This window comes from Euprymna scolopes, chromosome 17 (genome assembly GCF_053919585.1).
Source record: "Euprymna scolopes isolate OS-2025 chromosome 17, ASM5391958v1, whole genome shotgun sequence".
NCBI lineage: Eukaryota > Metazoa > Mollusca > Cephalopoda > Sepiida > Sepiolidae > Euprymna > Euprymna scolopes.
In genome coordinates, this window is record NC_136498.1 from 93,904,748 (window position 1) to 93,921,438 (window position 16,691).

The 16,691-nt window shown below is 33.5% G+C and overlaps 1 protein-coding gene across 10 annotated transcripts in view; it reads right to left on the reverse strand.

The window, feature by feature from the left end:
• LOC145296848 (dystrobrevin beta-like) overlaps positions 1-16,691 on the reverse strand; it is a 541,375-nt gene that overhangs the window by 222,846 nt on the left and 301,838 nt on the right. For all 10 annotated transcript variants that reach the window (XR_013870040.1, XR_013870041.1, XR_013870039.1 and 7 more), the window contains one exon: positions 9,076-9,242. Coding sequence is in view for 7 of the 10 variants with exons in the window: in XM_080142975.1 (XP_079999101.1) it covers positions 9,076-9,242 (167 nt within the window). In the remaining 3 variants the exon portion in view is untranslated. The remainder of the gene's footprint in view (positions 1-9,075; positions 9,243-16,691) is intronic.

Sequence of the window (16,691 nt, forward strand, 5' to 3'; positions counted from 1 at the left end):
AGCTGCATATTTCAACTGATCCATGTGAGATGAGCAAGAAACAATAGCAATAGCAGAATAGAAAATAACATCATCAGAATAGTTGTTAGCTTTCTCAATAATATTCCCTGGAAGGTCATTTATATAGAGAAGAAACAGTTTCGGATCTAGAATAGACACAACACTGTAAGATCCATAGCTCTTTCTGTTTCTTGTAAAATCAATTCTCTTTATCACTCTAAACACTTTTTCACAACTGAGGCTATTCTCTATCTCTACAAATCTACTATCAGCGTGGAACACCAGAATTGATAGGAAAAGAAAATATTTAAAAAAAACATACATCCAAGTGCAATAAAATGTCTGTGAAATTCTACTGATGTTCTGTGGCCTGAAGGTCAAGGATATTTATGATTTTACAATATTGTAGAAGTATATTTTTTTTTATTAAATTACAATTTCGTGTCAATTATCCTTGATGATGGAATTAGATGGATCTAAAAGTACTCAAACAAAAACTGACTATGGCAACTGCATCATTCAATTCTTGTCTGAAACAATAAAATTAATAACCAATATATATATATATATATATTATTTTTAAAATGTAATTATCCACTGACACGTGTTTCATCGTCTACAACTCATCAGAGTAGCTGAATATAGCGAGATTCGAAATTGGAACCCCACGGTAATGAGCCTAAGACCCTTACCTCTGACCCATCTCGTCAACTGTCTGGATATATCGCGATGTACTTAAATGTTGTTTGTTTTGGTTTTACTTTTAGCGATATGTTTTGAATGAATTCAATTATTTACGAAAGAGCATTTTTACCTAAATGCGAGCTGGAAATAATTTTCCCTTTAACAAATTTGGTACCCTCACATGGGGAGCGGTATATGTATTATTTTAAAAATGTAATTATCCACTGAAACGTGTTTCGTCGTCTACGATATATATATATATATATATATATATATATATATATATATATATATATATATATATATATATATATATATATATATATCATCAGCGGCTCAACTGTTTTAACAGCGTCGGCGACTACGTCAAGTAAAAAAATCAGTCAAGTTGTCAATAAATTTTATTTCAACCTGCAAAGTAGAAAGCTCAATATCGTTTTATTCGAAAAAGTAGAGCCCATATATAAATGTAACCAACTAAAAATTATGTTTCAATCAAATTGCAGAAAAGAATGTTTATATTACACTAACAACGCTAACAATTTAACGAATTAGACTAAAACGTTGGTATTCACTGTACAAGACAAAAGAAAAAAAACAAATATATTTGATCTAATAATAGTAATATTTGTATTGAGCAATATTAGATATTATATATACATACACACAATGAAATAAATAAAAAAAAACTGAAGTGTTTACCTGATATACGCAATGGTAAACTTCAATCTAATATAAATACCTGTATTTATATATAGATAATTTAATCCCAACTGAATAAAAAAGCTCAATACACAATAGAGATTAGAGCTTATTATAAGAGAAAGAAAATTAAAACTGTAAGCTGAACTTTACAACAAAAATTTATTGTTCGACTGAATACTCCCCCAAAATTTGCTAATTTCTTTCTGTCCTCTGATTAGAAGAATAGCAAGAATAGCATTCTTTGAAACTCCACAGAATAAGGACTTTGTAAATTGTTTTTTGAAGTATTCAGTCGAACAATAAATTTGGATTGTAAACTTCAACTTAGTTTTAATTTTCTTTCTCACACACACACACATATGTGATTTTTTTAGAGGTTGTAAACTTTAAATTGATAAAAAAAAAATTTTGTAATTGTATATTTGACATCGGTTATTTTTTATTTCAGCTTGGTTTGTCCATTCATCATAATATCCAAACACATTTGCAAATTTATTTTGAAAATCATTTTGAAACATTTGATGAATGAATAATTTCAGGAAACGGACTTACAATTAGCCACCTCATTCATTAGATTTAACCCCATTCGATTATTTTCTGTGGTGATATGTAAAGTTCCATGCCTGCACAGATAAACCAGACATATATAAATATTTATTTTATTTATTATTATTACTTACAGACACTAATGTTTCATGCTTGTGCAATCTTCAGTGTAAGAGATACTAATTACTAATTGCTAATTACTAATTACTGCCGGTTGAAGGATTCAAACCCAATTGCAAAGGCATCTTTGACTCTGCAGCTTGATATTAAGCCATCATCAATATCGAACAGAAAAAGTTCTCGAATCAACGGTACATATATAGTAAACTTAGTCATAGTGTTCAACAGCACACACACACACATACATACATATTAAACAACTGTTGCATGTCGGTACTTTTTCCCTTTTATGTTTTTTAAATTGGATGTTTGTGAAGTTTAATAGAAATACCTAGGTTATTGTTTATTGATTTGATTAATTGGATAAAATTGTTTCAAATTATAACATTCTTTATATTCCTTCCCTGCTCCCAGTTTCCCTAACTTAACCTCCATGCAGAAATTTAAATGTATACTAGCAGAGAGGCCCAATGTTGCCTGAGATTAAACGAGGATTAACGAATACCCCCTCCCCATATTTTATTGTCATCAAAATCGGTAAAATTACCCATTTTTCAATAAGATCAATTAATTGCCTTCTCTAGTTGGGGACCCAGTCTGGTGTACCGGGATGACATTTCACATGGCTCCCCCACAGTGACTTAGTTCACAATACATTGTAGACAACATGGCAATGTACAAAATCTACTATTAATGTTATAAAATTTACTTTTATATAACGGTTTGAATTAAAGTTTAAAATCCAAAAGTAAAGTATCATGGTCCAGTTGTGCAGAAACATTCATTTACATGTCATAGAAAAGAACCTACAGTTGATGCGCCAGGTCTTTCTGCTTGTGCGATAATAAAACTTCTGAAATGCACTTGTGATATTAGGTAGTATAACGCGTTAACTTTGGTCAAAATTGGATAGTTTCTTTCTTTAATCAGATGTTTCTGATTAACGATTATTGATAATCGATACTTAAAGACATTCTGATACAAAACCTATCTAAGAATACTACCAGATACATTACGAATATTTGTGTAAAATTTCAGAAAAATTAATCCAACAATTCCGGAGTTCATAGGGGATGAACACACACACACACACACACACACACACACACACACACACACACACACACACACACACACACACACACACACACACACACAAAGTGATTTTTATATAATAGTAGAGATAAACATCTTGTTGCAGAACTTCCCACTTAAAAATGCCCCTTATAAATCTGGCCCCGTGTAGTAGCCTCCTTACATCTCATTGTTAATATATACCTATGTCTGAGATGAGGAAAAGTAAAAATTAATTCCCATAAACATTTCTAAGCAAAAAAACAAGACAATTTCTTACCTGTATTTACATCCTCGTTTGACCAAATAAAAATGCATGTCAAGTTCTTTAACAATAGATTAAATTAAAATATGTAATTCCACGTCTATAGGTTCCATAGAGAAACAGTATTATACGGATTGTATCCTGTATCCATCTACTGAGAAAGCCCTATAGAGCCGTATGAAGACAAAATTCTAGGCTCCTCTCTTCCCTAAATTGGATCTGCTTCTGCACCTCTTTTAAAAATCTTTTTGGCTTTGAGGTAGAATAACTGTGAGGGAGAAGACATAGATTAACAGTCTGAATACATTGTGTGTGTGTGTGTGTGTGTGTGTGTGTGTGTGTGTGTGTGTGTGTGTGTGTGTGTGTGTGTGTGCGCGCGTGCGTGCGTGTCCTCAAATAAAAAAAAACACCCATCAGAGGCTGCTGATAGTGGCCCAGCTGATAAGCTGACTGACCCGCCCCTCACATCTACCGCTTCCTCCAAATATCCAGGTCAAAGAAGTATAACATGTCTTCTTTCCTTCTCAGCCACATCTTTGTAACTTAGGGGTAGAGTCTTTACATTGCACTGATCCTATTTAAAAACAAAATGTTTCACCTGTGACCTTTTTGATAATCCTATATTGTTAAAGAAAGCCACAAATACAATAAAACATTTTTTTGTTTTTGTGTTTTTTTAGAGATTTTTTTATAAAACTCGAAATATTATTTAAAAGGAAAACCATGATAAATAACACTGTTCATCAGATTTAACTAAGTTGATGTATAATGGCTGATGTATTATGTAAACACCAGGTTACCTTTAAATAATGTTCAAACGTTTGGTTACAAACATACAGACACAAAATCTCCATTATATTTGGGATATAATAATGCATAATAATATATAATACGGTGCAAAAAACGTGTGAAAATAAATAACTGTGTATGAAAAGAAACTAGAATCATAGGAAGATTTTAATCATTCCACTAATCATAGGAGCCATTGGACCTATGGAAAAGAACTAAAAGAAAACTACCTGGAGAAGATACTCGGTGAACCAAATGCAAGAGAGATATAAAAAAAATTGCATTTGACGTGATGGTTAGAATCCTAAAAAGATTTCACAGTTAGAGTCTCTGAAATGCAATAGGATGCCCCATCCCCAGCAAAAGAAAATTGAAAAAAAAAATAGTAAGAAAGTTATAGGCTTAAAAAGTTATGGGTACTTGTACATTTAACGAACCAGATGTAACTCAGCATTTGCTTGGCTTTGTCTGGCGCATGACGTCAACAGCTCGGGTTTTGCTGCTGTCTGACAAAACATGGCATCAGCCAATCAAAACGCTGCGTGCTTATTTTCAACTCGACGTGCGTGTGTGCGCACGCTAAGCAGCAGACGAGAATTTCAATATGGATGTTCGAGATGGCGGCGACTAGGAATCTCCAGTGCGAATGTGGGTTTCGGTCACGCCACACAATTGTGGACTGGAAGAATTTCCTGCGAGATAAATGCTGGGATTACTTTCTCAGGAATCTCCGGCAGATAGGAGGGCCAGGCCATATGGTCGAAATCGATGAATTTGTCTTCTTTGACCGCCAGAGAAATATGTCGGCAGACATCTAACACCGGTCTGGGTCTTCGGTGGATATGCTGACCCCTCCAGAAAGGAGGGTTTTTTGGTTAACGTACCAAATAGGAATGCCAAAACCCTCCTTCCACTAATAAGAAAATACTTTCTGCCGAGGACCACAGTCGTATCAGACTGTTGGAGGGCTTACAGCAAAGTGGGAGGAGAGGAGGGGTATCACCATTTAACGGTGAACCTCCGGTCACTTTGTCGTCTGATGCCCTCCAAAAGTCTGAGGAAAATACATTCTCCTGAGAAAATATATTCCTGGCAAAAAAAAAAAAAAAAATCTCGCAGGGATTCTGGTTTAAAAAAAAAAAAAAGAATTTTCCTTGTTCCTGGCAAAAAAAAAAAGTTTTGTTCCTTTCCTTTTTCTTATGATTTTTTTTATGTTTTTTTACGTAAATAGTTGAAAAAAAAAACGCTTCATAAAAAACAATTACTAACTATTATTTGTTTAAAAAAATATTCTACAAATATCATTTTTGTTGGTTATTTTACATAAATGGTTGAAAAACAAAAAAAATGTTTCAGTAAAAAAAATTACTAACTATTATTTATTTGCAAAAAATGTTTTATGTATTTATTTTGCAAACAGAAAACAATTTCAAACAATAATACTAATAATAATTAAAAAAAAACATAAATGAACGGTAGGTTTTTGTTTTTTTATTCATTTATTTTTGGATGTTTCTACATTTACAATTTCATTTTACAGTTATTTTGTAGTGTTGTTTTTATTTCATTGGCAACGCTCGGTTTTATCCGGCTGTTGACGTCATGCGCTGGACAAAGCCAAGCAAATGCTGAGTTACGTCTGGTTCGTTAAATGCACAAGTACCAAGTTATTTTGTGGAATTATGGCCCTGCTAGAGAGTCTTGAAATGGCCGAAATTTGAAGACTCTGCATTAAGTTGTGCAATGGTTTAAAAATTTAAATCAGAAAGAAACCTTTGTTTTGGTTGTGGTTTTATGCTCTGTGAGAAACTCTTTTTATAAGAAAGAATATTGCCCTGCAGAACAATATCCATTATCAAATTTCATACTCCTAGGTCTAATAGCATACAGATAGTTAAGGTCATAGCCTATTAGACCTATATAGCCCACACTATTAGACCGATCATGACCAAACTTGGCATGATGATGGTCCCCCATCTAGGGATGGTGCACACCATTTTTCAAGGTTATGGTCAAATGTTATGGTCATAGTCTATATATATTTGATATTTGATATAACCTTGAAAAATGGTGTGCAGGGGACTATCATCATTACTCTCCAACAGCCTACACCACTAGACCGATCATGACCAAACTTGACATGCTGTTGGTTTCCGACCTAGGGATAGTGCACACTATTTTTCAAGGTCAAGGTCAAATTTCATATAAGTCTCATTGATATTGATTGGTAAATGGAATTGCCAATCACTAAAAACTGATAATTTATATATCTATAAAAGTGAAATTGTGTGTGTGTGTGTCTGTCTGTCTGTGTAGATTTCCCTACTAAATTACTCTTTCAATTTTCAGTCTACAGATGCGAAATTTGGCATAGGTGGTATTGAAATTTGGGAAAATTTTTTTAATCGGTTTTCGGCTAAAAATTTGTCTGCCAAGGGGTCAAAGTTCAACGATTTGATCGTTGAGAACTCTACCAAACTCCTCCACCAATTTTGGGTCTAAACACTTAAAATTTTAGATGTAGGTTACCTGGACATGAGTCAAACTTTTTAATTAACAGTACATAGGGCTGAATTGCTAGTAAAAGAAATGGAGAAGATTTTAAAAAATCTAAAAATGTTGGTTGGTGAAGGAAGTGGCGTTGCTAACAAATTTTGACTGAAACTTGCAGGTAAATAATATCACATGACTTCTCGCAGGATGTACCTGCCTTATTTGATCACAGAGGAAGGGCCAATATCCATCACTGATCTTTTGTTTTGGTGGAAGTTTCATGCTCTGTGAGAGAGTCCTTTGTAAAAAATAATATGTCCCCGTGAAACAATCACTATTGGTAGAGAATAATTCTTATTAAATTTGACGTTCTTAGGTCTTATAGCCTTAAAGTAATTAATGCACATAAGCGGAGAGATGGACATATATTTCTCTCATATTCATGTAGATTTAATTGAATTTGAGGGTTGAATTTCCAAATATTGAAAACTGATCATTTTAAAAAGAGAAGCAAAACATATCTTAAAATGTTTGTTGGTTGGTGAAGGAAGCAGCGTTGCTAATAAATCTTTGCTTGAACTTGCAGGTAAATGATATCACAAGATGCACTTTCCTTATCGCACCAAAGAAAGAGAGCGAAGATCAATCGCTGATGTTTGTGTGTCCACACAAGTGGTGAGCACAAACGAGGCTGGAGTCGTTTTGTACCTTCGCTGTTATAATGTACTGAGCATTCAACTTGAAAACTTGTATTAAACAACATTAAATGACAAGTTAAATCATAACTGAATGCGTTGATATAAAACACACATACATAATCCGCTTGTAAATGGACCAAATCAAGAATAAACCAAATGTCCAAGATTTTTTTAGAAATTGACTTCTAAACTAACCTATCTCTGGCCAATCTTAATTTATTTCTCTTTCTCTTAAGTTCATTCTAATCACTTCTTCCCATGTTTTTCTTGGCCTTTCCCTGAAATGTCATTCATTCTATTATGTGACCAAACCAAGGAAGTCTTCTGTTTTGCACACTTCCCCATACAACTTGATTCAACCTTTCTCTAAAGTCATCAAATCTAAACCTGTCTTCAAGACTCACATTACACATCCATCATAATATTATTATATCATTTCTCTCCATGCAACACTTATCTTCAAACTTCACTGGCCCGGTTTAATTTCAATACATGCCTGATAGACTCTTCCTTTGCTCAACACTAACATTCTGCTGATTCGTAATGACAGAAGTTCTTTGAACTTACTCCATCCATTCCTAACTTTTGCAGTCACACAAATTTCCTACTTTTTCATGTGCTCCAATGGATTCACCAAATGAACAAAACTTCTGAAAAACAATAGCTTCGCCCTCTAAATATACTTTCTTCACATCTGAGTTCTCATTATCTTACACTTATTGCATGCAAACTGATTATCATCTTTCAACCTAACTGTAATTCCACTAAACTAAATATAAAAAAAAAACCCAGACTTCACGGCATATTAAGAATGAGAAAAAGTTACAGCCTATTGATTTAAAATAAGTGTTTTATGTTAAATTGATAGTTGAATATGGTTAATTTGTATTGCATCAAATACTAATCTCTGTTAATCCCTAACTGTGCATTTAAACAATACCATAATACTTAGTTTGCCGCACCTTATCATAACAAAAGTCCATACAAAATTTCAGCTAGATCGGCTTTGTAGTTTCCTAGAAAAGGTGGAATGGACAGACAGACAGACTAAGAGAAATATAACATAGATATCACCATAAAGAAAATCAGAGAGGATATTGGCTTGAACATATCTGAAATTCAGTTTAACTGATTGATGGGCTTTATAGCATATCACCCATCACTGGATCATTTAATGTCAAAAATCTAATATGCTTTGTATATGATTTTATAGCTAATTTGAAAAGATCTTTTGTTGCATACAGAACTTGGTCTTCCCAACTGGTCACTCATTTAATACTAGCCAAGCTCAATGTTGCTTAACTTTGGTGATATAACAGGAACCCATGTATCAACATGATTATAGCCAATACATATATATTATACATATACATACAATACATATATATATATATATATATATATATATATATATATATATATATATATTATACATATACATACAATACATGTATATTATATGCAATAGTCTGAAGAAAAACAATTTAAATAATAATACTTTGTTCTTGTTAACTATTTTTATCTTTTCTGCTGATATTGTCTTCTAATCAATTGATGATATTGTCACTTATCACTTATTAAATTGCTGGCTTTGTTTTATTCAATCTAGATCTATCTTGTATGCAGAAATAAACTGTTTTGAAAAGAGGAGAGAGAATAAAAGAAATGATCAAAATAAAGAAATTCAGTAAGTCCACTTACATAACTCAAATACTCTTTGATTTCATGTGTGTCCGAGTGGTTACCAGAGGTTCGACCTCTCCAAAAACAGTCTTGACAAAGTTGATAATTGTAACAACGTTGACATTTATATCGAAATCCCATGAATGACTCTCGATGACAACCTTCGCACTGAACAGGATGCACAGCTGAAAAAAAGGATTTTGTTAGAAAAATAAAACAATCCACACATTTAACAATGAAAATACTGTTTCAAACTTGAGCATGACATATCAATCAACAGAGTGAATCTCTTAAAGAGATCCGTGTGAGAAGAGAAAAGTGTACAAGAACGAATTTCTCCCCGCCCCGTACTCTGACTATTAGAAAAAAAGGCACATCCGGATGAACGGAGATTGTAGCGTGCTTCTTCCTTTTTTCACATCTTTCCCTCAAAATAACAGATGTAAGGTTTACACTCATTCCCCCGCATTTGAATCAAATGTGAGGCACACATAAAAAAAGATATCATAAAACAATACAGAATAAATGGCTATAGAGTTGAGTATACTAATTCCTGGGCCAAACCATGTGTGACACTTTTTAAAGCACTTTTAATAGTTTAAGAAAAGATTTACAAGTACTCGCTTCGGGGTATGACCTCTCTTAGGAAATTTGGACTTGCTTGATAACCAAACAAAGACATCTTTTTTTGTCTACTAAAGTTGAATTAACAAGGACCAGCGGAATATCAACATATCCCTGAGTAAAGTAAAGACACCTCTATCATATCTTTCTATATTTATATGTTTGGCCAAAGAACTGTTTATCACATTATATTAACATAGCATCACACCTCTTTCACTTCTTCTACCATAGAATCAGTTTCTGAAAAAAAAAAAAAAATTCTTCCCTGTGCATTGTGTTTTATGTTTTTGTTTATCAATTCCCATCCAACACACAACTCTCACCAACAAAACATCATGGCCTAACTGACAGAGTTATAAAAATGGCCAAAAATATAAAATATCTTTAGTTATAAATAGTTGACCCTATTTCTTGGTTGAGGGCTACGTAGGATAAGACTAGAAGAAAAACCTTGCCTTTCTGGAAGCATCTTTACATTGCAGAATCAATTTTAAAAGATTTGGTTTTTAATAGAATTCAGTTCACAATTTTGTTTTTTAAAACTATCACCATTGAAAATATAAATGTTTTGCTTCTTAGGTTTTTGAGAACACACTACAAGTTCATATGAACCTTACACATCATTAGTTTTTTTTTATCAGATATTTAATTAAATAAAGAAAATATAGTAAAATACAACAAAAAGTTTTATAATTAAGAATATACAATCTGGAGTTACTTTTTCTTTTTTTACAAAGAAGTCACCACTTATCAAGGCCCAGAGGCCACTCGAGGATAAAGGTTAATGAGTGTACGGTAGTCAATGGGAAAATGTAGTAATCATTAGTAATGGAAATTTGGTAAATTGGATTACTTAAGGGGAACGGCTCATCAAGAACTTGTTTATGTTGGACTTGAAGACAACCATATTGTTGTCAGTTGGGAAGCAGGAAAATGGAATAGAGTTCCACAGGTGTGCAGTTCTAAGAAAAAAACTTTGTTCATGGAATCTACGTTTAGGTTTAGGCACAGATAAAGAGTGGGAAAAATTATTGATAGTAGTTTCAGCTAGACAAGTGTTTTTCATGAAAATCAGGCCAGGGGACCATAGATTGGCGTTCAGATGAGCATTTCCTATGAAAATAGTGATAAAATAGAGGCAGATTCGCAACGTCTCTTCTGTGGGAAAGAGGTTGCAGGAAAGAGAAAAGCATATCTCCTACTAGGCTACGAAATCTATTTTGAACTCTGTCAAGGCAAGATAAGCTGCTTCTAGTAGCTCCTGCCCAGATGTGGCAACAGTATTCCATCCTTGGACATACTTGGCTCTTATACAGATAGAGAATTGCATCAGCAGTGAGAGATCTACTGGAGTGGTAAAACGCTCCCACCATTTTTTCCAGCAGCCTTGGAAACAAATTTGATGTACGAGTTTCATCAAAGATTAGGAGGAAAGGTCAGACCTAGAAGCTTGTCAAAACATGGAATCTCCCCAAGATGAGAGCCATTCATTTCAATTGATGTCAGACGGGGCTCAGAGCATAGAGAAAGATAGAAGCTTAGTTTTAGATGCATTAAAATTAAACAGCCACCTCTTTCCCCATTGTACCATGTGATCAAGATCAGAGGAGAGAGAATCAGAGAGAACTTGGTCGTTTACAGCCTTTGAAGTGTTGCCATAGATGGTAGTGTCATCAGCATGTCTACGAATGATCTTACGATGTAATTTGGGAGATCATTTATGTAGATCAGGAAGAGAGTTGGGCTCAGGATGGACCCTTGAGGGACTCCAGCATTAATACTGTGAGCTTCTGATTTCTGCCCATCAACCACTACTCTTATGAACCTATCAGAGAGAAATGATTTAATAATTGAAAAGACATTTCCAGCTATGGTATAGCTGAAGATTTTGTGGCATAGACCTTTATGCCATACCCTATCAACGGCCTTTGATATGTCAAGAGCAATTGCCCTAGAAAAGAAAGCCCCCGTTGAGAGATCTGCCAATACTATGAGATATAACTGTTAGCACATCTGCTGTAAATCTAGCAGAACAGAAACCATACTGCGTGTCACTAAGAAGGTTATTTTTGCTGAGATGGTTGACTACTTCTCTATTTAACACAGATTTCAGCAACTTACTCATGACACACAGGAGACTGATTGGTCTGTAGTGAGAGGCAGATGATCGATCATCAGAATTTTAAAATACAGAATATACTGTTGAGGTTTTCCAGGCTGTGGAGAAGCAATTCTTCTTAAGACAAAGCTTAAACAGATTTGTAAGTATGGGAGCTAGTTCTGGTTGAAGCTTTTTGAGCACTATAATAGGAATGCTGTTTTTGATTAGCTTGGCAACATCACACACAGATATTTGTATGTCGCATAATGTGTTTTCAGACACATATGGAAATACGAGGAGTTGGCGGCCCTGATCAGAGAGGGTAGAATTAGCTGCAAAGAGTTAGGCTTTGTTCGATGCTGACGAGATTACCTCAGGTCCATTGCATATGGTGTTTAAACATATGGTGTTTAAACATACTTCCCTTTAATTTACTAAATTAACTCATCTTTATGTTTATTAAATATTATCACATGTTTACATATGTGTGTGTTGCTTGCCTTTATATAATTTTCATAAATATAACTAAAGTTTTTTTCTATTAAATATTTTGGACATCAAAAAACAATAAGATAAAGCTACAATCCATTTCTGAAATTCGATTAAAAGAAATCATAAACGTTAAAATCAATATTTTGAATTACTTTTTAGAGACTTTCCACCAAATTATGCATCCACTCAGACAACGCTAGGGAGGTGTAACTAGTATATATAAGTGTCCCATGTTAGGTTGAGCACTGTTGTTGAATGATATTGTTACTATTTTAGCTTAATGCAAAGCTCTTTGTAAAAAATCAAATAGAGCACTGTGGAACTTGCTGTCAATGTTTGCATAAATACATTATTAATATCAATAATTATATATATATATATATATATATATATATATGTATATATATATATATATAATGTGACAGTTTTTGATTAAACTCCAAGTTTAATGCACTATTAGAAAGATATAGTTGCCTCAGTTTTAACTCAAATAGATTAAAAGGCGTACATTTACATTCCATGATTTGTCATTTTCATTCTTGTTCTTCCACAAAGTTACTAATAAATAATCATAAATCATCATTTTTATGGGATAACATCTTTCACGATTTTCAAAAGTTATATTGTTTCCATACATGAAAACTGCTGATTCATACAATATAGTATCAATGTCTGCTATCTTTAGAGGAAAAATCACATATTTATTATCCTCCACCCACACACAAAAATAATTGAAGGGATGAAATTTTTAGGATTATACTTATAATCTCTCACCAAGTATTATTTATCATTAATGTGGAATAAGAATTGCTTCCCATCACCCTGGAAAATCTCATCAGCATACCCTGTATTTAAGAATTCAGGTGATCGATCATCTCCCTCTCAGTACAGGCTAATAAGTCTCCTCCACGTCATGAGTAAGTTGCTGGAATCTGTGTTGAATAGAGAAGTAGTCAACCATCTAAGCAAAAAACACCTCCTTAGTGACATGCAATATGGTTTCCGTTCTGCTAGATCTACAGCAGATGTGTTTACAGTTATATCTCATAGAATTAGTGAATCTCTCAATGGAGGCTACCTTTCTAGGGCAATTGCTCTTGACATATCAAAGGCCGTTGATAGGGTATGGCATAAAGGTTTCCTTCACAAGATCTCCAGCTACGGTATAGCTGGAAATGTCTTCTCAATTATTAAATCATTTCTCTCTGATAGGTTCATAAGAGTAGTGGTTGATGGGCAGAAATCAGAAGCCCAATGTATTAATGCTAGAGTCCCTCAGGGGTCCATCCTAGGCCCAACTTTTTTCCTGATTTACATTAATGATCTTCCAAATCACATTCTTACATCATTCGTAGACATTTATGCTGATGACACTACTATCTATGGTAGCACATCTAAGATCGTAAACGACCAAGTTCTCTCTGATTCTCCTTCCTCTGATCTTGATCACATGGTACAATGGGGAAAGAAGTGGCTTGTTACTTTTAATGCATGTAAAACCAAGCTTTTATCTTTACATCATCAATGCTCTGACCCCCATCTGACATCAATTGAAATGAATGGCTTTCGTCTTGGGGAGGCCTCAAGTTTTGACAAGCTTCTAGGCTTGACCTTTACTCCTGATCTGAAATGGAACACATACATTAAATCCATTGCCAAGGCCACTGAAAAAAATGGTGGGATCCTTCTATCGATCTAGTAGATATCTCACTGCTGATGCAATTCTCTACCTATATAAGAGTCAGGTACGCCCAAGGATGGAGTACTGTTGCCAAATTTGGGCAGGAACTGCTAGAAAGGATTATTCCTCCTTGATAGAGTTCAAAATAGACTTCATAGTCTCGTAGGGGATGTCCTTTTCTCTTCCCTGCAACCTCTTTCTCACAGAAAAGATGTTGTGAGTTTGTCTCTGCTTTATCGCAAGTGCTCGACTGAGCTGCATTCTATGATGTACCCTCATCAAACTTTCACAAGAAACGCTCGTCTAGCAGAAAACACTATCAATAATTCCCCCCACTCTTTATCTGTGTCTAAACCTAGATAGATTCCATGAACAAAGCTTCTTTCTTAGAACTGAACGCTTATGGAACTGTCTTCCGTTTTCCTGCTTTCCAGCTGACTATAATATGGTTGTCTTCAAGTCTAATGTAAACAAGTTTTTGATGAGCCGTTCCACTTAAGTTTACAAATTTACTGAATTTCCATTACTAACGATTGCTATATTGTCCAATTGTCCACTCTTTAACTTTTATCCTCGAGTGGCCTCTTGGTCTTGATAAGTAGTGATGCCTATGTAAAAAAAAGTAGTAAATTGGAGGTTACAGTTGTGAAGTGGATATCATTCAGATTCTCCAATTGATGCACTTTGAGTTTTGAGCATACATCAATTATTAAACAACGTTTTATCTTTCTGTTCCAAACAGTGTTAAATTTATCTTCAACATCCTGTAGATGTGTGTAAATGTAAGCACTTAAGGAATAAAAAACTAAAGCAATTAGAAACATTATAATTTACTGCTCAACTGGCTTATGATTGCACATTTAAGAAGTATCTTAGTATATTGTTTTACACCCCTCTCTTTTGGATTAATAATTTTCAGATGAGCCTTTATCCTTTTTCAGCCAGTCCAAAATGCAAAATTCAGTTAGAATTCAATCCATTAGTTCTAAATGCATATGTTTGTTAAAAAGAACTCGTGCATATATATATATATATATATATATATATATATATATATATATATATATATATATATATATATATATATATATATATATATATGTTTAATTGGGTTTTAACTGTTTTTAACAAGAATTTGTAGATTTGTAGTACGAGATTTCAATCTGAGTTCCAGATACAATTATATTGTGTATTTTCTCCTTTGTATAAATGTAAGTTTTTGAAAAAATAAAACTTATCATTGCAAACATAATGGCCATTGCTATGGATTATAAAATTCTCTAAAAAGTTGATTAACTTTTTTATTTTTTTCTATCTTAATTTTTTGAAGAGCTGATCACCCTTTAGATGTACCGGTTAACTCTTTAGTGACTTCATTAAATATATATTTTTGCAATTTTGTTTATTTTCTTAATAATACAAATGTGAGTAAAACAAACAAACAAAATAAATTGGTAAACACGAAAGTAGTGTCAATGGGTGTTCAGTTAATAATTTATAAATATATTAATAGGTTTTAACGCATTACTAGAACGACAATGGAGTATGCCAATTTCTGGTTGAGAAACCCAATAAATTCTCATTCCCTTGAGGTCCATGTAGAATGAGTTTCACTTGCTTCATATTCATTGCATAAGGGTCATCCAGTGTGAACCTTAGTTTTCAGTTTTACCATTGATTCCAGACAATTACGACTATCGATCCCTGTCTATCAATGATAAATGATGGTTCAACAGAAAATGGAATGCTTCTGTTAGTGTAATAGCATGGTCTTCTTGCAATAATTTAATGTGCGCTTTTTTTATTGTTGTCAGGGTTGACCACTTATAAAGACCAAGAGACACCTGAGAACAAGGTTAATGAATGAGATAGGGCGGAATACCAGATGAAAGATGAGGAACACTAATGGAGTACTAACATCGATCAATGGTATAAATTACGCCTAATTACTTTTTAGCTGACAAGAATTTGTTGACATTGGATTTGAATATGATCAAATTGTATTCAGCAGGAAATCAGTCCACAGTAATGTGCTCCACAAGTACAAAACCTTTCCAAAGAAGCTGGCCATGAAAATTCTGGCTGATGCTAAATACATTCTGGCAGAAAGGAATGTCTTTTTTGCTGTATTAGAAGACGAGTTCTTGCTGTAAATGCCTTACAAAGAAAAAACAAAGACTGGAACTCAGTCGAGCATCTTTCATGTCAACAACGATAGAGTAGAGAGAAACTTGTAATCTCTCTTCTGTGAAATAATCTCATTCCAATCATTATCCCTGTATCTTTTTCTTCCACAACTTTTTGAATACATATCATACTTGACATCTACATCAATAATAAATGATATAATCTTATGTGTTTATTAAGGACTAGTCAAAAACTATTTATCTACTTCAACTATCATAATTAGCATTCATAATTTTATTATGGCCGGCATCAAAGAACTCTTTATGTCAAATTTAGTGTAATTATCCTCAATAGTTTCAAACTCATAAGAGTATATTATTATTATTATTATTATTATTATTATTATTATTATTAGTAGTAGTAGTAGTAGTAGTAGTAGTAGTAGTAGTAGAAGTAGTAGTTTCAGAAAGAAAGTTTCAAGAAAGATACATAAAAAACTAAAAGTGTATTAATATGTGAAATTTTCCAGGGAAGACAATGGAAGCGATCTTGAATATCTAAGTGTACCTATAAGGTGACTATGAGAACAGAATTCACTGTTAAAACTTC